This window comes from Simochromis diagramma, unplaced genomic scaffold (assembly GCF_900408965.1).
Source record: "Simochromis diagramma unplaced genomic scaffold, fSimDia1.1 OVJJ01000481.1, whole genome shotgun sequence".
NCBI lineage: Eukaryota > Metazoa > Chordata > Actinopteri > Cichliformes > Cichlidae > Simochromis > Simochromis diagramma.
In genome coordinates, this window is record NW_024386898.1 from 2336235 (window position 1) to 2358802 (window position 22568).

The following is a 22568-nucleotide window of genomic DNA, read 5'->3' on the forward strand; positions in this document are numbered from 1 at the left end:
TTTGGAGTAAGACAGCAAAGACTGTTTTTCTGCTCGTTTTGCAAAATCGATTGTGCGGACAACAAGGGGAGTGGGATAAAGATAGTAGATAATGTAAGCCTGTGTGCTTGTGCAAGCGCGCACACCAACTTTGCTCTTAAATTGGATTTGAACCAGTTCTCCTTTGGCCTTTGCTGCGCATCATAATTTATCTGACATAGTAATTCTTCTACAGCCTAGTCAGTAAACCACAAATAATCAGAATGGACATGAAGCTGCAGCTGCTTGTTTCACTGAAGAAAATTTAGGGTGCTACACTCATGCATTTGTAGTTTATGGTTCTAGCTCTGTCACTAATCTTTAGCAGTCATGCTGTAATTGCACGCTCTTTTTATTAGTGCCTCCATGGTAATGATGAGTATTATTTTCACTGTATCAGATTTAGATCAAATACCTGAGGGTTTTAGCACAAAAGTGAACATACAGGCACACAAACATGTGGAGGTCGACACACGGGCGCAAATGCTCCCCAACTAAGGCCCCCTGCTCTGCTTCGCTCTGCACTTAGCTCAAGCTCTCCTTCAGACTGCATATTTCTGTTTTTGTTCTGTTTTATTGCAGAGCAGTAAACCCCCTCCATGTCTGGCTCCACAGCCACTGCCCCCTGCAACCTCTTGCTTCATTTTACTCCATTATAGCTGGTTGGACAGAATGGAGAGAGGGGGAGAAAGAGAGAAAAGGAAGGGAAGGGAAGCAGGGACAGAAAATGCTGCTCTTATCTGTCCTTTTTTTTTTTTTTTTTTGTCCAAATGACCTGCATGATCAGCTATTAAAACCAAAAGCAGCCAGTTTGCTCTGGTTCAAGCTGGGCTTTGGAGAAAGGGTTGCAAAGTGACAGCCATGGCAAGTGGAGAAATGAGGAGTTAAGAGATCGGGGTGGCTATGTGACATTTTGTGGGTAGCCCTGTGTCCTCCTGTGCTGTGCTGTGTTTTTCCTAAGCCCCTCCCTGACCTTCAGGTCACTGTGTGCCAAGCCACCCAGCACCCAAAGTTCATCAGACTTGAACGGGACACGATGGAATGCCATCTCCTTGCTGTGACCCTGGTAACAACAACACATTAAAAATTAATACGGGGTTTGCTTCTTCGTTTGTTTTGATACAGAGAAACCTTAACTTTGGCCTATTTTTCTGTTGCTTACTGGAGTTTTTTCCAAGTATGTCTTCTGCTTCCTTCCTTTAAGTTCTTGTACAAGTTCAATGGGGAAACTTCTAGACCCATAACCACGCGTTACACACTTTCCCATCCCTTGTGTTCATTTACTGGAGACTTGACCATAACTACTACCTCCCTAACTCTCACCCTAACCTTATTCTAAACTTAAACTGACCTTTCATGCTAAATCTTTGATTTATGCTATGGGAACTTCCCAAAACCAAATCTCCTCCATGTGACAGCATGAACAGACTTGTGTCCTCACAACATCAGATCTAAGAGTTTGCACGCGCGCGCGCGCACACGCACACGCACACACACACACACACACGTGATATTCCTTTTTCTAATTTAAGAAAGAAAAGCTCCACAGCCTTTTATTGTTTGCGGGTTTCTCCCAAATCATTACGTGGCCTATTTTTCTCACACCACCACATATTCTGTCATTTAGTCTAAGTAGTCAGCTATGCAGCTCTAAATGCTCCAGCCAGAATTGGCACAGCTATAATAAAGTTTCAAGTTCATTTAAAGAAAAAAAGAAAAGGAAAAAGTCCTTTGACTTGCCAACATGTTCCTCTGCGTGTGATTGTTTCACATTTTGAAATGGTTTTAAAGTTCTTTAAAAAGAAAATTGCCTCATAAAATGCTGTTCGGTATGTTTTACAAAGAGAGCACGAAATTCAAGTCGATCACCTCTCCCTGTTTTGTAAAGATCGAGAGGGTGCGGAGGCTCGTGAAGTATGGGAGAGGAGAGAAAATGGGGGCAAATAAAGAGAGACAATAAACAAGACGTGCTCTAGGAATGTGTAGAGGGGAGGAGGGAGGAATAAGGGGTGGGATTGATCTGATCTGACAGATGTCAAAAAGGTGGAGCGTGGAGACAAATGCAGACATATGGAAGAAGTCTCTACCTCTTAGGTTCTGCACTATCCATCTGTCGATCCCTCGTCTTTCCTTCCTTTCACCCTGCTAATTATTCCCCCCCCCTTTTCCCCCCTCTTTCTCTCTAATTCCCAGCCTCCACGCTCTGACCATCCCCCGTGACGAACCCCGACACGTATACATACACGGGCACAAACGTATTCACTACAGTTACCTTCAGGCTTTGTTTTGGAAAGGCGCTGCGGCGCCCCGGGCTCGGTGATGTCACTTTGTGCGTGTGTGAGAGTTTAGTGGCAGCGGGTGGTTGCTGTCAGTGTGGGGGTTGGTGGGCTCCTCATAGCGGTGGTGTTTGAAAGGGGGCATTGTTCCACAGGTCTCGCTCTGGGCAAATGTTTGCTTGTAAAAGAATGCAGATAAGTCGAGCTGTGAGGGCGCTATGAAGATATTCCGCTTTCCGAGACGGGCACATAGTTTAGGTTAACCCCCAATGTGCGCCTCGATTTATAAAAGTCCTCCTCTACCTGATTTCTGTTTACTGGAGCTAGATACTCCTCTTTGTTTTGTTTGTGGCTTTCAAGAGCTTCTTAGATTTACACATCGGGATCACCATGATTATACCTGCCTGGGCTGCTCGGAAAAACCATTCACACTCACAGTGCATAAAGCACAAATCAACGTTCACATTCTTAAACATCAGATTTAACTACGAGACTCTTAAAGAGAAGTGGCAGGCATTTAGACACGTTCTAATTGTCTTCTCTCTCAACAGAGCGGTCTCCTCATCGGCCTATTCTTCAGGCCGGCCTCCCGGCCAACACCACTGTCCACGTAGGAGAGGATGCCCGTTTCGTTTGCAAGGTCTACAGTGATGCGCAACCTCACATCCAGTGGCTAAAACATATCACTCAAAACGGCAGCCGCTACGGCATAGATGGACACCCCTATGTCAGAGTGTTAAAGGTACGTCGCCTCACTTCCCCTTTTAGATTTTATTTCTGCGTAAAGAAAAATCCTTCCCTCCGTTGTGGCGTTCTGCCAGTGACTCCAGGTGAATGTCAGCAGTCATATAAGGAACTAACTCTGTTTTTCCCCTGATGAAGTGCCAGGCTTTATCCGTGGGGATTCCTGCTTTCTCCTCTCTCCTGCAGATCCATATGCAGTAGCTGTAGTCGTGATGTTTGACTAATTCTGCTCATTCATTTGATGTGCGTGTCTAAGAATGTGTGTGTATGTGGATTGCAGCGTTCAGGCATTAACAGCTCAGACGTGGAAGTGCTCACACTCACCAACGTGACAGAAGAAGATGCTGGAGAATATATCTGTAAAGCCTCCAATTATATAGGCGAGGTCAGCCAGTCGGGCTGGCTGACTGTCATCACAGGTAACCTATGAGACCTGACTCACCTACACTCCCTCCCTACCTTCCGGTGTGGTTTCATAGGCTTCGATCCTGACTTGCTGTGCTGTGGTGGTCCTGCTGGTGGTCCCTTGGTTGTCCTGGTATCACAGTCCGTTTTCCCCCTTTATGTTGCGCCCTTGTGTAATAGCTGTTCCCCCACCTCCCGTCATTACCTGGGAATGGTGAGACCATGGAAGCACTGGACGAGCCCGCACACCTAGACATCAAAATTGACACAGCTAGCATCTTTTCTCTGTGCGAGCTGTGTCAAGGTGATGCATGGTGTTGCAGTGTTCTCCATGCTCGCTCTGTGTTGTGCATGTGTCTAATGTGTGGTTTAGACTTGCCTTTTCTTAGCAGGTTCTGTGGGTGATGGGAACCTTTTGGGTATTTGTTTCTGGTGCACTTGTTCTGTTTTCCTCATGTATTTGGTGGCATATTGGGTTCCATCTGTGTCCCCTTGTCCTCTCCAGCCCCGAGTGTTCCCAACATCCTTTCCTCTAGATGGAACTGCAACGATGGATACTATCCAGCTCCTCTGATTTCTCTTTTGGTGCTGTGGGGTCTCATTTTTTTCTCTTTCTCTCTCCGTCCTTATTTCTCTCTTTGACTCTTCTACTTTCACCTTCCCTCTTTTCCTCCTCCTCTTCCAGACTGCAGGTGTTAACACCACAGATAAGGAGATAGAAGTTCTCTACTTGCCCAATGTAACATTTGAAGATGCTGGGGAGTATACGTGCTTGGCGGGTAATTCTATTGGGATCTCCTATCACACTGCTTGGTTGACGGTGCTTCCAGGTATATACACCCATGTACTATCTTCTGTTTCTCTTTTCCGCTCTCATTCTTCTCCAAAATGATTGGATTGTGTCATTTCAATTATCTCTCTGGAAGGCAAATCCTCCCTCTGGAGTCTTAATTCACACAACTCAAATAGCAGATTATGGCTAGGAGCCAGCGCGGCCATCATCCAAGACAATGCACTGCAAAAAGCAGGGAGAGCTTGTATTCTATAATATGATATGGACTGGTGAGCTGCTGAATGCTCACAGCAGATGACAGGGTGGTTTGGTGTGCTCCAGCAACAGTTCAAGTATCTGTAGACTCCAAAACGTGGGGAAGGTTTGCCTTTCTTCTGTCGCTCTTGTTTGTCTCCTGCTTCTCGGGGAAAGTCTTTGAGTGCCACAAAAATAGCATTTTTCCCCCTTATGCCTCAAGCTGTACTTTACCCCCTTCTGGCTCTGATAATTGGAATCTTTTAAAAACCCTTATTTCTCCCTGAAATAAAGGTTGAAAGTTAAAGCTCAACACTCGCTTCACGTTGGCTTGACTTTCTCAATTATCAGAGCCAAAGCTTTCAACTTCTGCACAGTGAATGTCTTATGTTTGTGTGCGTCGTCATTTATCAACATCCTTTTTTTTTAATCCTCTATTTTTGTCCATTGCTGAATGTCCGGGCTGTAATTACACATGCCAAAGGATGAGAAACGTAAAACTCATCGACGAGTTCGTTCCAGGCTAAACGGGTGATTTATTGATGCTCAAGTTCCTTTCAAAAAGTACAGTGGGCATTAAATGTGACTGAGAGTAGCTGGCTGTCGGCAGCCCTCAACAGACAGCCAGTATTAAACCATCATTAAGGCTGTAACAAGATAATAGTTTGGGTTTTGTCTGTAAACAATACCGCATAATGATCACAAGCAGGCTATTTCCTCTGGGAGTAATATGCAATATTTATTACACTCAATGTGCTCTATCTGCACGGCTGGCGCCTTTAAGGCTGTAACTCCTCTGTGTGTGAGTGTGTGTGTGTGTGCGCTGTGGTTTTTGGACCAGCAGATACAAAGTAGGCTGAAGAAAGGTTCCTACATGTACAGTAGCTTCACCTCCAGCTGGCTGAAAGGCAGTTTGGTTGGCTGTACTGTACAAAAGCCTTGTTTGTGGTCTGGAGGCTATGCATTATGGAACAGTCTGTTTCTATAGTGTACACACACACACTCAAATATAAACTAAGACCATTTCTGACAGGAAGTTCAGGCGATACGCAACCACATAGGACAGCGCTTTCCCTTTTGCAATCTGAAGTGAAGCGTGCATTGTTCCACCGTTTGTGGGTGTGGGTTTGTGCTCGCGTGTCTCCAACATTAGCACAGAATGCAGACAGATGCAGGCCCGGTTGGACTGGCTGAGTCAAGATTTAATTGTCTGTTTAGACTGTTAAGCCCTGTACGGAGTTTCTAGACTTTTTTTGTTTGTTTTTTTTAACTAGGAATGCTGGGAAAAATAGAGAGGAGAGGATATGCAACAAAATAATTTTTGTTTAGATAGTTCGTTGATGGTGATTACATTTATACATGAGTCACCTCCAGAGCATCTGTCTCTGTGTTTGTCTGTCTGATACCAGTGTTTGTCTGTGCAAATGGAGAGCACGTATGTGAGCAATCCTAGAGAGTGTTCCTTTAACCTTCTTCGCCTGACCTCACCCTCGCTGCCATTTCTCTGTTTTCCTCAGCCCTTGAGAAAACTCCTGAGTCCATTTCCCCAGACTACGTGGAGATCGCAATATACTGCGCGGGCGTCTTCCTCATTGCCTGCATGGTGGGCATTGTGGTGGTGTGCCGCATGAGGAACACTGCAAAGAAGCCCGACTTTGGTGGCCAGCCAGCGGTTCACAAACTGACCAAGCAGATCCCCCTGCGCCGCCAGGTAACAGAAAGTAGATAAAGAGTTCTAAAGGCATCTTACACCTCTAGAGGAGAATAACACACATTGCATACATGCTGAAAACACAAAACATAATAATAGACAGTCTAGATGATATAGTTGTTTTAACTGGGGGTATCAAACTTATCTTACAGGGCAGTTTAATCTCCAGTGGGTTGGATATGCACAGCCAATGCATAATAATCTATTAAATAAACTTTTAATTACTGGTTCTTTTACAAATCGAACTATAATAATGCACTTTTTTTTTCCACATTCAGTCACTTTACTGCATTACAAAGAAACACTCATGCTGCAAGTCAAGTAAATGTGTCAGCATGGCTCATTGCGTTGACCACCTTTCTTTGGTGTGGTCCAGCAGGCCAGGGGTTATTTCTTTGTCAGTAAGAACGTCATAAAACTAATGAGGACTCCAACCTCTGGCTTGCATAAACTTAACCTTGCAACACACAATGCTTCTCCACTAAAATAAATAAATAAGCAGTAAAAAGTCCCCAAATTTGGGACCCTTTCTTTGCAGTTTTCACGCTTCTAGTCCAAGGGGCCAAATGGGATCGTTTTTGTCAGCTGTACCTTTGACAACCCCTGATATAGAGTAATGCTGAAAAAATAAAAGCTGCATAGCAAATAATGAGAGGTGAGGGGAAAAAACATTGGGGCACAATCTGAGCTACATAGTTTTCTCTCCTAATGAAGGTGTTGCCACAATTTAAACAAACAAACAAAAAAACATGCTATTTTTGTCTTTTTATGATAACCATTTCTTTTAAAAGACCAAAGTAAGGCCATGTCGTATAAAGAGCAACAGAGCTCGCAAAGACTTGAGATAAAAAATGCAGTAATCAGTTTTGTTTCTTTCTCACATGCCTCTCAGGGCTTTCATACATGGTTGATACACTTGTAAATAACACAAAGATTACAACTGATGTGGTATCTTAAAGAATCTACTTCCAGATCTCATTTAGGTGGCGTGCATTTTTGTACAAGTTAGCACTGCTGCCTGAAACTGCAGCCACAGTTTTTCTTTTTTTCCCCTTTTCTTTTTTTACCCTGTGTATGAGCCACAGTTTTCCCTCAAAGGAAAACCAAAAGGTACAAAAAGTGTTGGATTACATTCTGCAGAGAGACTGATTCCTGTGTCAAGGTAAGGTTAGGCTGGAGGGAGGAGAGATGAGCCCTGGAGATGGTGGTGAAGCTGAGCATTTAACACATATTTATCAAAATTATTGTTGCTGCTCAATTAATCATCGTTGAAATGTAATCTCCGGCTCTGGGAACGACTTTATCGTAATACCAAAGCCTTAAATGTGGAATTCCCAAATATACTACTTGTGCTTACGCGCCAGAGTTCCCAGCAATGTTGTTATTTTGTAAATAAAGTAGTCAGTCGTACATGCCTCAATTACTCCTCTAGTGATGCCTCGGAGCTCTAACTGATCTGTGAATCCAGACCGCGGTGATCAGCCAATCCCCTTTCATCCTGCAGGTCTCAGCAGACTCGAGTTCTTCCATGAACTCTAGCACGCCTCTGGTGCGCATCACGACACGGCGGAGCTCTGCACACGATGAGCCAATCCCAGAGTACGACCTTCCTGAGGATCCGCGGTGGGAGTTTTCTAGAGACAGGTGAGAAATATTCTTCCTTTTCCTGTCACAGACATTATCCTTCCTACTTACTGGTGTTTTTGTACCCCGAAGAAAGGAAAACCATAACTGATTATTTTTTCCCTCAGAAAAGAATTTGAGATTAGGCTCGTGTCACGCAAATAAGAACTCCCTGTTCTTATTTGCATGTCTCACCACTTTACAAAATGCCAAATAGACAATTATGTAAATCAAATTCAGCTCCTGCATAAACCAAAAAACACCTGAAAATGCTGATCTGCTACCCAGTCCTGCTTTCTTTTGAAAGGGGGTATTCAGAAAAACACTAAGGATTCAGAGCCTGTGTGCATTAACTGTTTGATGGTATGCATAATAATTTTTTGGGGCCGTCTTTGAGCCTCTATCTGATTTGATCTCACCTGCTAAATGATCAGATTAATCATTTTTATAGGTGAAGAGTGCAGACTTTAATGACTAACTGTTAAAGCACAGTTGTGGTAACTGAGATAAAGGGCTGCTGGCTCATCTGTTGGTGCTTTAGTAAAATGACCTGAACTTGGCACGCTGCACACCGCCTCATCATTACAACGACTGCTACGTCACACTCTCGCTCACCCGTAGTGACACACACACATGCTTCTGTTGGGAAGGAGCGAAGCTGTGCTAATTAGTGGTTAGCATTCACAGCTTTCATCTGCATGTTTGGGCTAGGAGTGTTTGCTCGGTTTCATACCAGAGGAATTAGCACCGCTGAGGTTTCGGTTAGTCACAGTAACTACAGCCAGTGATAAGCTTTAGGGTGGATTTAAAAGGACAGCAAAGGTTAGAGCAGTTTAAAGCTGTCTTGAGGCCTTGCGTTTTGAAACGAAAAATGAAAATCCAAAGCTGTTAGTCTGACAGGAGGCCCGTCTTTTGTTAAAATGAGTTGTTAAAAAAACAGAACTTGGATCATAAATAAAAAATTTTAGCACCAGTCATCAGTGGGGGAAAAACATTTCTGATGTCATATTAGACTTTGTGAGTGTGTGCTGCTGAATGGCATTCTGCTGAGGTTTGCTTTTTTTAATAGATGAAGCAACCATAGTTGTTTTGTCTGGGTTGAATAAATGCATGCCTCTGTTTGAGTCTTTATTCCTTGCTTGCCATCCTACCGCCCGAGGGATCACGTTGGGCTTGCAGAAGGCTTGGGAATGCTAACGTTTGCAGTTTGTGTGCAGGAAAAATAACATTGATTATGTGTGGCTGGAAAGACAGACTGGTTGTCATTGAGTGTGGACAGACAGAGGATTGTGTTACTACATAAGGGCCACAGGCTTTTTTCATGTCCCAGTTTGAATATTTACATAGCCTGTACACTGAGCCTTAAGGTAAGGGCCTCTACTGTCAATCAAATAACAGACAGGAGGCTACACTACCAGCTCAGTGGTCTGATTGGTGCTGCAGCTCTGATGCAAAGTTATGAAAGAGCCTGTGTAAGAATTTCTCCCCCTGATTGATAAATCAGTGTAATAGAGTTTGGACGTTAAATTTAACACCAGATTTTGAAACATGCACCTGTAAGGCAAACTAAAGGAAGAATTCCATCCTTCTGAGGCCAATGTTTTAAGGCTAAAGTAGGCTCTGTGTAATGACTTGAGAAGAGTGTATATTGAAACATGCCAAGAGAGGGTAAACAGTTTGGAAATTAGTGCTCTCCCTGACTTTATCAGACGATTATCGTAGCCACGTCTGCCTTCCTACCTACTGCTCTGGCAGAGGCTGCGGTCGCTGTGCCAATAAAACACTCACACAGACACAATCTGATTTAAACGTAGCAGTCTAGAGAAAAAAACCCAAAACCGATAGGGTGAGGTTGACAAGCTGGTTCTGTGCCAGGTTTCATTAACCCTCTCTCCCACACTCTAACCTGTTTACTGCAGCACTGTGGGTGAGTCAGTGCACACAAATCAGCCTCATGCATTTGTCTCCCTTTCTGCAGCTAATCAGCTTCCTGTCTATTTTTCCTTCTTGCTTCTCCTTCTGTGGCTGCAGGTTGACCCTGGGCAAACCCCTTGGTGAGGGTTGTTTTGGCCAAGTCGTAATGGCAGAGGCCCTGGGCATCGATAAGGACAAACCCAAGGAGGCTGTAACTGTTGCAGTCAAGATGCTGAAAGGTAAGTGAGTCTCAGTAGCGTTGTGTGTCAGACCGCGGGGATAAGATGTACACTTACTTCATTGTGTCTTCTGAGCAAGGTGAGAACATTTTATAGGTGATTTATGCTCCAGTGAGGGTTCACTAAAGGTGCGTGGTGGAGCCTGGGGCTGTCGTTATTATTCGTTATTGGTGGTTGCTGAGTGACAGCTAGAGGGATGCAGGTTGGGAAGGTAAGGGTTAGGGTGCGGTTACATACCTGACCCCAGAGCAGCAGCTGGCTGGAGCTCAGTCAGCACCCACACAAAGAAGTAAGTCACACTAGCAGCACTGCTGAGATTAATGAAAACAGGAGGAGGGGGCACTGGGTTGGTTTGAGGTTGCGGGGTACGGTGAGATCAGACATGGCAGCAGGCTATTGGGCCGACCTCGACAGTATACGTCTGCTTTTTTAAAACGACTCCAGATACGGTAATGGTGCAGTGGAATGCAGGCAATGCCAGTCTGGCTATTGGGATATCTCCACTTGCTCAATCAGTTCCATGACAAAAGGAGCCTGTGCAGCAGATAATGAATCCAGATTGAACGTCTTTAATTCCTTCTCCTCCCTTGCCCTGGTGCTGAAAGGATGCCTCTGTAGTCATTGTGGGGAGCTTCCCTCGCTGCTGTAACTCGAGCCGACATTGTCTGTCATCCGCACTTAATCAGACGCACCTAAAAAACAGGGTGCTGTCTAAAGGGACAGCTCCTTAGTCCTGAGCCAAAGGGTTAAAGGGGCGTTTGGAATATGGGGTGTGTGTTTTTCAGACCTTCTCTTGGCAACCTTTAATATGATGACTTCGTTTGCCTGTTAGATGACGCCACCGAGAAAGACCTGTCTGACCTGGTGTCAGAGATGGAGATGATGAAGATGATCGGCAAACATAAGAACATCATTAACCTTTTGGGGGCCTGTACACAAGATGGTGAGTGCATTGATTGTGAGAATCAGTGTGCATGCATATGCAGATGAGTTTGCTGATTTTCTGTACAATGCCATAAAGGTTTGCCACAGGACCCTTTAGTGCCCTTAAGCACACTTGTTGAGTCCCCATGAAAACAATACTAAAAACCCACTGGCTTACTCTGCTTAGTTAGTCTCAGGGGACAATGTTAAAGTCTTTGAGGTTTCCAGTATAACTGTCACTAAAAAAGATGATAAAAAGCTACATTGTCATCACATGATAGTCAGTGGTTTGCTCTTCAGTGAGCGTAGTCCCTTTCTGTGCACACGGGCTGTTCAGCTGCATGCAAAGCAACAGGAATCGTCTATTCATATGCAAATTTGTGTTTGGAGCAATTACTGTGAAAAGGAAAAGAAGAAAAAGAATTGGCTATTCTGAGTTTTGGAAATGCACATAACTGTTGAAATGCAGCTCTGCACAGACTGGCTGCTTTAATGCCGTTTCTCACACAGCCCTTCTCAACTGTTTTTGAGCAGAAATTTCCATGAAGCAAGCGGTGGTTTTATGATCTGAATGTTCTGTTTTTCATTAAAATTCACTCTGAATTTTGTCACTTTGTTTCAAAGGGAATAATTCAAGTTCAAACACTTGTTTGGCTCCGTCTCTTGTGCAGGCCCCCTCTATGTCATAGTCGAGTACGCCTCCAAAGGTAACCTCAGGGAGTACCTCCGAGCCCGCCGGCCACCCGGCATGGAATACTCCTACGACATCGCCCGTGTCTCAGACGAACAGCTCACGTTCAAAGATCTGGTCTCCTGCACTTATCAGGTGGCGCGGGGCATGGAGTACCTAGCATCGCAGAAGGTAAGGAGAGGACACGCACAGACACAGACAATGCCCTGTTCTCATATCGATCGCACGCTTGCTGGTTGCCAAAACAGATCTCGGTGCCAGCACACAGAGGGTTTGATGTGCTGTATCCACAAAGGTTTTACGTAGAAGCTTGTATGTGCTTCACTGTGGGAATACTGTCTCCTAAAAACACAACTCTTACCCCGCCTCTCTGCCCAAATCCCTACATTGTCTCTCATTCCACTACAAAAGCCCCTCTGTGTAGAAGAATTGTTAAGTTTTCACAATAGGGGTGCAGCCATGTTGGCCGAAAGCAGCATTACGCTCCCTCTAACTGTTGGAATGTGACAGAGCACGCTGCCTCACACGCACGCACACGCTAAAGTGCATATGTACAACCATACATGTGTCAAGGTATGCGAGGAATCTTTACTGATCCAGGCTTGTTGAAGACTGTGTAGTCGATGTGGCGTCGTGTTATTCAGTCCAGCACTCCCTTTGTGCAGGAGATTTCTGGATGATTTCATGCACCGCAGACACTTTAACACCATCCCAAATAAAGTATGCACCTGTTTCCAAGTTGATTTATTTACAGAATGAGGTAATTGTCTTATTCTCGTCTTCTCCCTCCCCCCTCTTTTCTCAATCCACATCTCAGTGTATACACAGAGACCTGGCAGCGAGGAACGTCCTGGTCACAGAGAGCAACATCATGAAGATCGCCGACTTCGGCCTGGCCAGGGATGTCCACAACATCGACTACTATAAAAAGACGACCAATGTAAGTACTCTGCGTGTCAGCGGATGCTTTTTGGAGAGCTTCAGCGGGGGATGAGTTCACCCTCCTCTCCTTTTGCTCCAGTTCCTTCCCTTCCCTCATCTTTCTGTTTCACTCCGTTTCCTCCGCTGGTGTCTTGGCAAAAGCTGCAGGTTCCCAGGCGGCCTGTGAATCTAGTGCTTCTGGAGACTCTGCCTGTTTACCCCTCAGTCTCTTGTTCTTTTGGTTTCATCGACACTTATACAATTAGCCCAGAAAAGAGACCGAGCGAGAGGGGAGGGAGCAGCAGCTTAGCCGTAATTGACATCTCCATAGCGGCCCAGTGGTGTCTTTCTTTCCCACCGCAGAACGTTGTTGCCTGCGCATCCTCATTTCATATGCATGATTGCCTTTTCATCGCATGCACAATCACGCTGAGAACTAGCTGACAACAACAACAATATTCGATGATGTTGATGGTGACGAAGATTAGGGCAAGCAAATGCGACAATGATTGAAACGGGACCAATAAAGACAGAGGCATCATTGTAGTGCTGCATTTTTTTAATATTTCTGTTAATCTTCATTGGTCTGACAGGAATGGGACACTTTACATCAGCCTTTTATTGAATTGCTTCATAATTCTTTATGGAATGAATGAAAACTACAGCAAATTCAGATTTTGTGTATTTAACTTGCTGCCCACCACAGCATCTGTAACTAAAGAATACCTATTTAGTGTCTGAATGATAATATATACTCACCAAGGTCGCCTTGTCAGCTACGCTTAGCTTCCCGGCAAGTGTTTCAATGCTACAGTGATAAACTCTTCTTTATCCGTGACCCTGTTTATCAGCTCTATTGCCCTAACAATGTAAACGTTCCTCAGGGAAATCCATTCCCCCCTAGACAGTCGCTCCTCTAGTGCCTTATTCCCTTGACTACTTCCACATATCAGCTTTTCCAGGAGTAATGAGATCTCCTGGTCATGAGGGATTTGAATTTCTTGCTGATGAAGCAAGAAATTTAGAGCTCGGCAGTCTTTTAAGGGGTACATTTTATTTGACCTCTCACCTGAGTGTGTGTGTGTGTGTGTGTGTATGTGTGTCCGTCCTCAGGGTCGTCTCCCGGTGAAGTGGATGGCTCCAGAGGCACTCTTCGACCGGGTCTACACACACCAGAGTGATGTGTAAGTATATAACAAAGTGTTTCTGTGTCCCACCACTGTAAATAATCCAGAATCCATTTACTCACATCAGTGGTACATTAAGCTTTATCATAAAGTAAAAGATGCTGTCACAGCTATTTTCTATAGCCTGCAGTCAGAGTGATTGTTTTTCATGGGGTACAGGAACAGAGGGTAGGTGATGGCTTTTTTTTTTTTTTTTTTTTTTGGTTTTGGTGCAGTGTTGGTGAGTGTTAGGTTGAGGGGGATGACTGGCTGTAGGGGGCCAGTAGTGGCCAGTCTGTGGCAAAAGTGAGGATTTCACGCTAGACTTGGAGCCAATGCCGTGTTACTAATCTGGCTGGCTTCAAAGGGCCTAGAAGGAACCCGGAGCCCACCAGCACCTCCTCTTTTCCCCCTCTGATTCACCCCTGCTCCTCCGGCCCTGCTCGGAAGTTTCCCGTCTTGTTTGGGCCCCCCATGCACCTCTAAACGCAACAATGCTGCAGCCTCCCCGTGCAGGCCTCATCCTCCCTGCATCCAGCCTCTTTTAACCCCCTGCCATCCCCTCTTCACTCTCCTCTCCTTATTAAGCAACACTTTGAACATGTGGATCATCATTTTTGAGCAGTTCCACGATCAAAATACCCCCCCCCCCCCTTCCCCCTACTCTTCTTATTTTCATTCATCTGGTATGTGAATTGCTGACCCGTCTCTGTCTCTCTCTCTCTTTTTAAGATCAAGAGTACTCATTCTAAAAACAGAACAAAGGAAGCGCGTCCCTCTCTTTTTGGTGTTTGAGTCTTATGTGTTCTGACAGCATTGTTTGAAGCTTCTGCTCCAGACACTGGCGGCAGAAAGTGTATGTGGCAATTAGATAAATGCCTTGCATGCTGACCCCTGGGAAGGGAGGCTTTATGTGTGTGTGTGTGTTTCAGTCATACAGCAGTAGCACACTAAATATAGCACTTATCCGTCTAAGCCCTTTGATAGAGAATTTCTTTCCTGTCCGTGCCTCTGTGTATTGTTTGTGCACATAAGGATGTGTAAGTACACATGATGCCCTTCGTGTTCCACAGCAGCAATCAATAACCCTAGGAAGTACAAGGGGGAGGAGCTGAATGGGGGGTGGGGTGCAGTCATGAAGTGGCCACTGTAGTTCTGCTTATTAGCTCACCGCTAATTACGATTCATCACTCACTTTTAGTAATTGGCTTTTTCTCAGAGGTGCAGTTGGAGCGGCGCTTACGCTGGTCGCCAGAATGACAAGCGATCCATACGTGACATCAGATTAAATGAATACATGAATTCCAATTGAACTCGTGTGCTGTTGTTTTGACAAATGGGGACTTTACAGTCCAGCTTTCAGGGCCTCGAGTATTCCTATTTGCATACGAATCGCATATTCATTTATTCTCTGGTTTTTGTGCTGCATTCTGTCATCAGAAATTTCAACAATAGAGAACAAAAAAACCCAACTGAATGTTTATTGACTGGTTGTTTTTTTTAAGTATAGATTCTGCATCTAGTTGGCTGGAGTACATACAGATCCACCTGGCCGCATTCCAGGTCAGGTAAATTGACCCCAAGCGTGTTGCTTTGTTTGGTACGTCATGGCTGACTGCAAGTAGACACAAACTTGTTCTCCCCAACAAGCGCTGAGCGATGGTTACAATCTCAGAAAGGAGAAATGAGTGTGTCAACAAGTGCAGTGATAGAGCAGAGAAGAAACCTGGCTGGCTGGTTGTGTAAACAGATGGAAGATCCTGATAAATGCCCAACCTGCCTCTCTGTGCATACTTGCCTAGTTAGACCACTAACACAGATTGTGGTTGCCTGAATGCATGTGCACACACTGCGTTTTGTCAAATGTGTCTGCACGTTACAATAGCTGCAGCCATTGGGTGAACATGAATCAAGCGTGCTGTCATTGCTCGAATGATTCATTTGAAACGCTCGGTACGCGATGATGACATCAGCAGCATGAAAGCCGATGATGTTTAACAACCGGATGCTGCAATGAGGAAGTAGTTAAAAATTAATAGTCACCAGCCATCTCTGGAGTTCTTTTGTCTTTTCTGGCTCTTTTGTCAATAGTGGGTGGTCCAGTGTTTGTTTTGGTGTGGTGCGATCGGACAATGCGAGTCTGTGCAACTGGCCAGCCGGGAACAAAAGCCATCATTGAGATCGGGGCCAGAGTAGCACTGGCAGTGCGTTTGAACCACGAGTCATTGGACAACAGAAAGAGGGCATTGACACCACGGCTGTCACACTGTCGTAATTTTCTAACCCATAGCCAAGTAAATGTTATGTATGTAAATGATAAGAAGCTTAAGGACATTTGTACTGGTTTGCAAATTCTGGAGCACTATTTACACAGATATATATTTCCTGCTCTAGTCATTCTTAAACACCCTGGTTAATATGTTAATGTGTATATATGTTCATTCTTGTGTTGCCAGCTGGTCATTTGGGGTGCTGATGTGGGAGATCTTCACCCTAGGGGGCTCACCCTACCCTGGCATCCCCGTTGAGGAGCTCTTCAAGTTGCTTAAAGAGGGCCATCGCATGGACAAGCCCGGAAACTGCACCAACGAGCTGTAAGTTTCGCTTCTTTTTTTTTTTTTTTTTTTTTCTGCGAAAAGCACATATTCTCTAACTGAGCTGCTACCAAAATACACATCACGTCGTGCATCGAGACTGAATGCCAACCCAGTCTCCCATCAGATCCATGACTACGCGGCTCTGTGTCCACTCAGTCGGGCTTCTGCACAGCTGTGCCTGTCTGCTATCAGTGTCCTCATTCACAATGAGACCTCTGCAGTCAGCAGACAATGGCACAGTTTCTGCGGCGGTGCCACAGCGAGAGGGCTGATGGTGGAATAGCAGAGGCGGATAAACAGAGAGTACACATTATAGTATTAAAATAAATCCAAAACACTGAGAGACATGTTTCTAATCAACAGCAGGGCTTCACAATGTGGGAAAAAAAAAAATAATGTCAGAGTCTGCAGTTTTTGTTTTTTTTCTTTGATAATGGAGAAATCTGAGTGAGCAGCTTACTGTATACTTCCCTAAACAATTTGCTGTCCTTCCCTTCATCCCCAGAGTTTTTCTTTTAATAAATTGACCATAATTATCTCTTTTTCAGGTACATGATGATGAAAGATTGCTGGCATGCCATCTCATCCCAGAGACCCACCTTCAAGCAGCTAGTAGAGGATCTGGATCGCATCCTAACCCTGAGCACCAATGAGGTGAGCGCAGCCCTGTCTTCTTGATTTCTGGGTGGTCAGAATTCACACTACATAAACCTTGCTGGCAAATGGGAGTTGAGCATTCCATAGCAATAAAATAATAATATGATACACAAGCTTCTCCATCCAAACCAAATTACGCTCTTGCCAATGCATGCATGTGTCAGAAAAATGTTGCATAAGGATTTTTGTGCATTAGCCGCGACATTATTGAAATAAGGCCTAAATAGTGACCGAAAAAAAGGGGCCAGATGATTTGATCCAGGCCTAACATAGTTGCTACGGCCAAGTAAAGTTGCCCAATCATCAAATCCATACTTTGCTCCTTATGACGGCCCACTATTTTTTCCATTCCCCTTCCTGTCTCGTGTGATATCCGAGTGCCGACCTGAAAAGAGGCCGTCGATGGAAAGCTGTCAGGACTCGTCTTCTCTGGAGCTCGAGCTTCAGGAATTTATGCCAGCAAAGCCCCACTTTGAGTTTGAACTTTTGAAATGTAATAAAGCGTCTTTTTCTTGCTTTTTTTCCCCCTCTCCATCCTTTCCCTTTTACCCCAAACCGCTGGCAGATGTGGAGATCTTTAGTAATATGAGCCTTTTCGTGTTGAGCTGGGAAAATGGAAGCCAGTGCTCATTTTCTACAAAACCCCAAGAACTCTTCCTCCTCACAACTTGTCCCAATAACAGCCATGAAAGACTGGGAGGAAAAAAAAGGGGGGGAAGAAGGCTGCCTCGGCCGACAGAAAAGACCAAAACGACTTCCCAATGCTGGCTAAAGTCAAAAATTAATAACAGCTTTCCATCTTATTTCGTTTTCATTTAGCTGTGCTCTGCCAGTTTCTTTATTTTTTTTCCCAACAATCTTGTAGTACTTATGTCTGGCGCTTCAGTGTCAGATATCAGATCTGTTTGGAGTGAAGTGAGATTGAGGTTTATGCCACATCCCTACCCAAGTTTTCTTCTCTAAATGTATCCTCTTGTCCCCAAATCCTATCCATCTCAAACCACTCTGTGGTGGACGGAAAATGCGTCCAGGTCGGCCCTGCTAGCTTCAAGCTCAGTCAGCAGTCCAACGTTCACTTTATTACCTATTATTCCTGCAAATATTTTCATACAGTATCCAGTTTAAGATTGCATTTTTTTCTGTTTCATTTCATAAGTCCTCCCAGGATTTGGATAAATACCATAATAAAGGTGATACTCTTCTACTCCACTGCTCTCCCAATGCTCTGGAAAGTCCCTAATCCCGTCGACTGGATTTCAGCACGAAATTTGCGTTCTTGTGTTTGTTCTAGATCTTCTTCCTCTTACGTCTTCGAAACGTTCCTTCCCTTTGTTCTGCGTGTAAGCGATCTCACCCAACCCTCCCTTTCCTCTCTCTGTGTCTGCAGGAGTATCTGGACCTGTGCGCCCCAACAGAGCAGTATTCCCCCAGCTTCCCCGACACTCGGAGCTCCTGCTCCTCCGGCGACGACTCCGTGTTTTCCCACGACCCATTACCGGACGAGCCCTGCCTCCCCAAGTACCAGCACATCAACGGGAATGTCAAAACATGAGCCCTCATCCACCCTCGTCCACCTAGTTTGATACCCTCGACCTACCCTAATCCTACCTGTTGGAGTCTTACAACACGCTCCAAATTTCCTCCACCCGCCCTCCCCATCACCTCCTGTGGCTCCCGGTGGACTAATGGGCCCAGACAGGACTGGGTGGTGGCAGCGCTGCTGTCACACTCTCATACTGCCATACGCTCACACTTTATATATAAATATAGGACATGCTCACATGAGGTCTTAAAGGAGAGGATAGGGACCTTAAAGAAGCCTTTTTGTACTGACTGAATGAAGTGATGTTCCCAAGGGACTCTTCTCCTCTTCCTCTCTTGATATAAACAGAGATTTTTCATTTTGGTTCTCATGTTTATACCCAGAGTGTTTTTTTTCTCCTTTTTTGCAATCAACAATGTTTGGTGGTCCAATTCCAGTGGCTGGCATCCCAAGACTGTTGTGTACTCCTGGAAGAATGTATGGGTTCATGTGAACTTGTGGAAAAAACAAGGGACCAGAAGAGGACGGCAAATAGGAAATGGACTAAGAGACAGAGCTGCGACTAACAAAACAGAAGAATAGGTGGAGAGCAAATATTAAAAAAAGCAAAACTTCTGTTTATTTTGTAATATTAATGCATTTCTTTTTCAGTTTTATTGATAAACCTTCCCAACTATCCTGGAGGAAAAAAAATACACAGTATAATGTATAGTGCTGGGTATATTTGTAAATATATTCAAATATGTATAAAAATATATTATATATTTACAATGAATTATTTTTTGTATGGACTTGGATATAACCCCCACCCTCACCCCGACCACCCCCTATATGAGTTGAAAGCAGGTGTGCTAACAGGTTATGTGTTCTATGTTTCTCGCCACACACACGCACACACGGATACACACTTTAATACACACAAACACCTGTCTCACACTCACCCAGTAACACAGTCGAGTATTGGCTTTCAGGGACCGAGGTAGCATGTTAATTTATTGACTTTTTTTTTTTTTTTTTTTTTTTAATGAATCAAAAAATATAAAAAATAATATGGAAGAAATTATGACATTAATGATGCTGATAATACATAAATAATCCATTAAAAATGTATGGTAATTTAAAATGATCTTTCAACAGTAACAGGAAAAAAACTATTTTTAGTGGGTTTGAAAGATCCAGGTTTTGTAAGTTTTATATATGAATGTGAATATTAAGTTAAATTTTTCGAAAAACTGTACATTTTATAGTCAGCTAATCCCTTTCTTATGTAGATCTTAATGGCATTTCTATCCAGTCGTTCTTAGCAATGCTTTAGGAAATAAGATTACTGGATATTTATATATGATTGAAATACATAAGAATTTGGAAATGCATACCAGCAGTCTGCTCCCTCAGTTTGACTAGATATAGGTTTTAAATTTCCGTGACAGAATTGAAAGCTGAAAAACAAAGTGTTAAATCATAAAAGTGGTTTATTTTATTTTATTTTTGTTGTTGGTTTTTTTTTTTTTTTTTTACTGGACCAACTTTAAGATGTTGTTTTGCAAGTGTTTATGCCACATTTGCGAAATAAATGATGGAAAAAAAGATATCACGACCCAATGTTTGGCTTTTTGAAATTTTTTCAGTGTGAAGTTGATTAGTTTTGCAGCAAGTGGCACTTTGTTTGGTTTTCCTAACACTGCACATTGTGTTGTACAGCTGCACTCTCCTCTGACCTAAATATCTTTTCGCTTTGTATCTGATAAGGGTAGAGTTGATTTAGCTGTTACTACTGGTATGCTTGGATTCTTTGCTTACTATGTAAAGAGAGGAATTTGTTACTCTGTCAGCCATTAAATCACACAAACTGCACACATGTACAGGGGCTCTATGAACAGGCAGATGACGTTTTTCTGTTTCATTTCTGATAGAAGCTGTCCAGATGCAAAACCTCTGAGCTCATCACAAACTCGGAGTAAACCTGATCAAATTAGATATTGGATTTGTGCCAGTGGTTATACCGGCAGTTTTGTTAATGAATTGGGGACTCCTCATTCTCTTGATAGCTTTCCTCTGCGTCTCTATCCGTCTGACTCTGATCAGCCGAAGAGTCTGTTAGCCTTCTAATGTTCTGATTAGCTAATTGATTTCCATTTTATTCTTATCAGTATAGATTTAAATCAACGGATTCAGTTGTCTGACCTTATTTGATGTAAGATAATCAAAGCTGATCTATTAGCAAGTGTGATTGTTAGTGGCAGATGTGGATTTGGTTGCATTTGGCTAATAGTGGTTAGCTTGCACGCACACACACAGCCGATGGGTTATAGAAAAACCCAGTGAGGCAACAACAGTCAACTATGCTAACAGCTGTTGTGCTAGCTAAAAAGAATATTGTTAGCATGCTGTGTTAACTTTTTCTTATTAACAATAACCATAAAGTAGCTTACGATAATGATTCAGAGAATTATTTAGTGAAAAATTAACTGCTAAATATGAACTTGTTAGCTATATGAAACATTACTGACCAAAGTTACTTGCAGGACTGTGTACCTAACTTTTACTTTTTAGTCTACTGACTGAATTATGTCGGTTCTACTAAACACCTATTTAAACCTACTAAGTTTTTGGGTACAGAGTAGACCTGGGTCAGAGGAAGAAAAAGAGGAAGCCCATGTAATAGCACGCATGCTGAAACTGAATTTAGTTCAATTGAGTTTTATTCACAACACCAGTCACCTTACAGCTTTGAAAGGTAAAGACAATGTTTGCAAGAAACCAGACAAACTCAAAGAGCAATGGTGGCATCCTGAAAGTCTAAGTGTGGTTTAACTTTTTACAATTCAACACATTTATCTTACACAACGCAAAGCCGACCATGGCAACACATTCAATCTGAAGAAATACTGGTCAAATACAAAATATACAATGTGAAGAGTCTACCATGTTGGATACAGACCTACAGCTAACGTTAGCACATGTGTGTCATCGTAGAGGAAGCTTAACCCATGGTTAATGATGATAAAGATGAAACTGTAAGTGCGGCCACCCTATCCACATCTGGCCGTTAGGTAGTTGGATAAGTTGTTGTCTGAGAAATAGGTTGATATCTTTTGACTAGCGGCACAGAAATTTCTTATAACAATGCTATTTATCGTAAACAGGCAGTATATTAGCAAACTTTCAAAGGCAAAGACTCTAACATTTCTATTTAATATTGCAGTATGCGAACAGGGACTGATGTCAACATTAGACACACTGTCAAACAGTGACCAAGGTAGCTGGTGTTATGTGTAAAATGTATTATTTTAGAGAATATGAATGTACTAAATTGTAGGTACTGGTAACAGTTCAAATGTGAAAGATACCCAACTCTAGTTGCTACAGTTCATTTTGTGGATGGATGAACATTTAAAAAAGAAGAAGAAGAAGAAGAAGAAGATTGACTAAAACCTCCATCATACACACTAAAGCATTTTTTTTTTTTTTACATAAACCAGGAATCCACCCCCTCTGTTACCAAGCTTCAACTTGTTGTGAATAAAAATACAAACTTTAGTTCCAAGCCTTCCTCTAACAGACGTGTCCCCTCATGTCTCCGGAACCTGAAAAGGGCTTGGAGGAAAAAGTCAGATAGTCAGTCAGAAAACATTCCTCTTTTTCCATAGAATAACGGGGATGAAAGCAGCTACAGAGGACTAGAGGGGGTTTGGAAAGAAAGAGTGGCAGGATAAACCTTAGCAACATACACCCTCATTAAAGGGGTAGAGAGAAGAGAAAGGCAGCCGGATATCCACACTGGCTTTTGCAGACTTTTATCAGAATGACTGCCTATTGTGCTGCAGAGGCAGGGAGGCGGGGGGGACTCCATGGAGACCAAATAGAGGATTAGATTGTTCCAACTTGACAAAATGCCCTCTGAGATGTCACAGCATTAATGTGAAACAAATACACGTCATCTGATTTTCTATAGGGCATGTTCTATCAAGAAATACATTATCAGGTCTGCTTATGCATTGTCAGTGACGTAGGTAGAAATAAGTATTTTGGTTACCAATAACTCGGTGATGCGAGAGCCTGGGAACCAAATGAATCTTAGAGCTCGTGTTTAATTTGCACTTATCAAATAT

General features: G+C 43.5%; 1 protein-coding gene across 7 annotated transcripts in view; it reads left to right on the forward strand.

Annotated features, from left to right (window-relative positions):
- The window catches only part of fgfr2 (fibroblast growth factor receptor 2), a 38660-nt gene extending 19554 nt beyond the window's left edge, over positions 1 to 19106 (forward strand). For 4 of the 7 annotated variants that reach the window (XM_040034460.1, XM_040034461.1, XM_040034466.1 and 1 more), the window contains 12 exons: positions 2846 to 3036; positions 4129 to 4273; positions 5988 to 6187; positions 7686 to 7825; positions 9836 to 9957; positions 10790 to 10900; positions 11553 to 11743; positions 12390 to 12512; positions 13607 to 13677; positions 16116 to 16253; positions 16805 to 16910; positions 18301 to 19106. In XM_040034460.1, coding sequence (XP_039890394.1) covers positions 2846 to 3036; positions 4129 to 4273; positions 5988 to 6187; positions 7686 to 7825; positions 9836 to 9957; positions 10790 to 10900; positions 11553 to 11743; positions 12390 to 12512; positions 13607 to 13677; positions 16116 to 16253; positions 16805 to 16910; positions 18301 to 18465 — 1703 coding nt within the window. In that variant the 3' untranslated portion in view covers positions 18466 to 19106. Of the gene's footprint in view, positions 1 to 2845; positions 3037 to 3318; positions 3458 to 4128; positions 4274 to 5987; positions 6188 to 7685; positions 7826 to 9835; positions 9958 to 10789; positions 10901 to 11552; positions 11744 to 12389; positions 12513 to 13606; positions 13678 to 16115; positions 16254 to 16804; positions 16911 to 18300 lie in introns of all 7 variants that reach the window. The other 3 variants (XM_040034462.1, XM_040034465.1, XM_040034464.1) reach the window with 3 other exon arrangements.
- The last annotated feature ends 3462 nt before the right edge of the window (positions 19107 to 22568 follow it).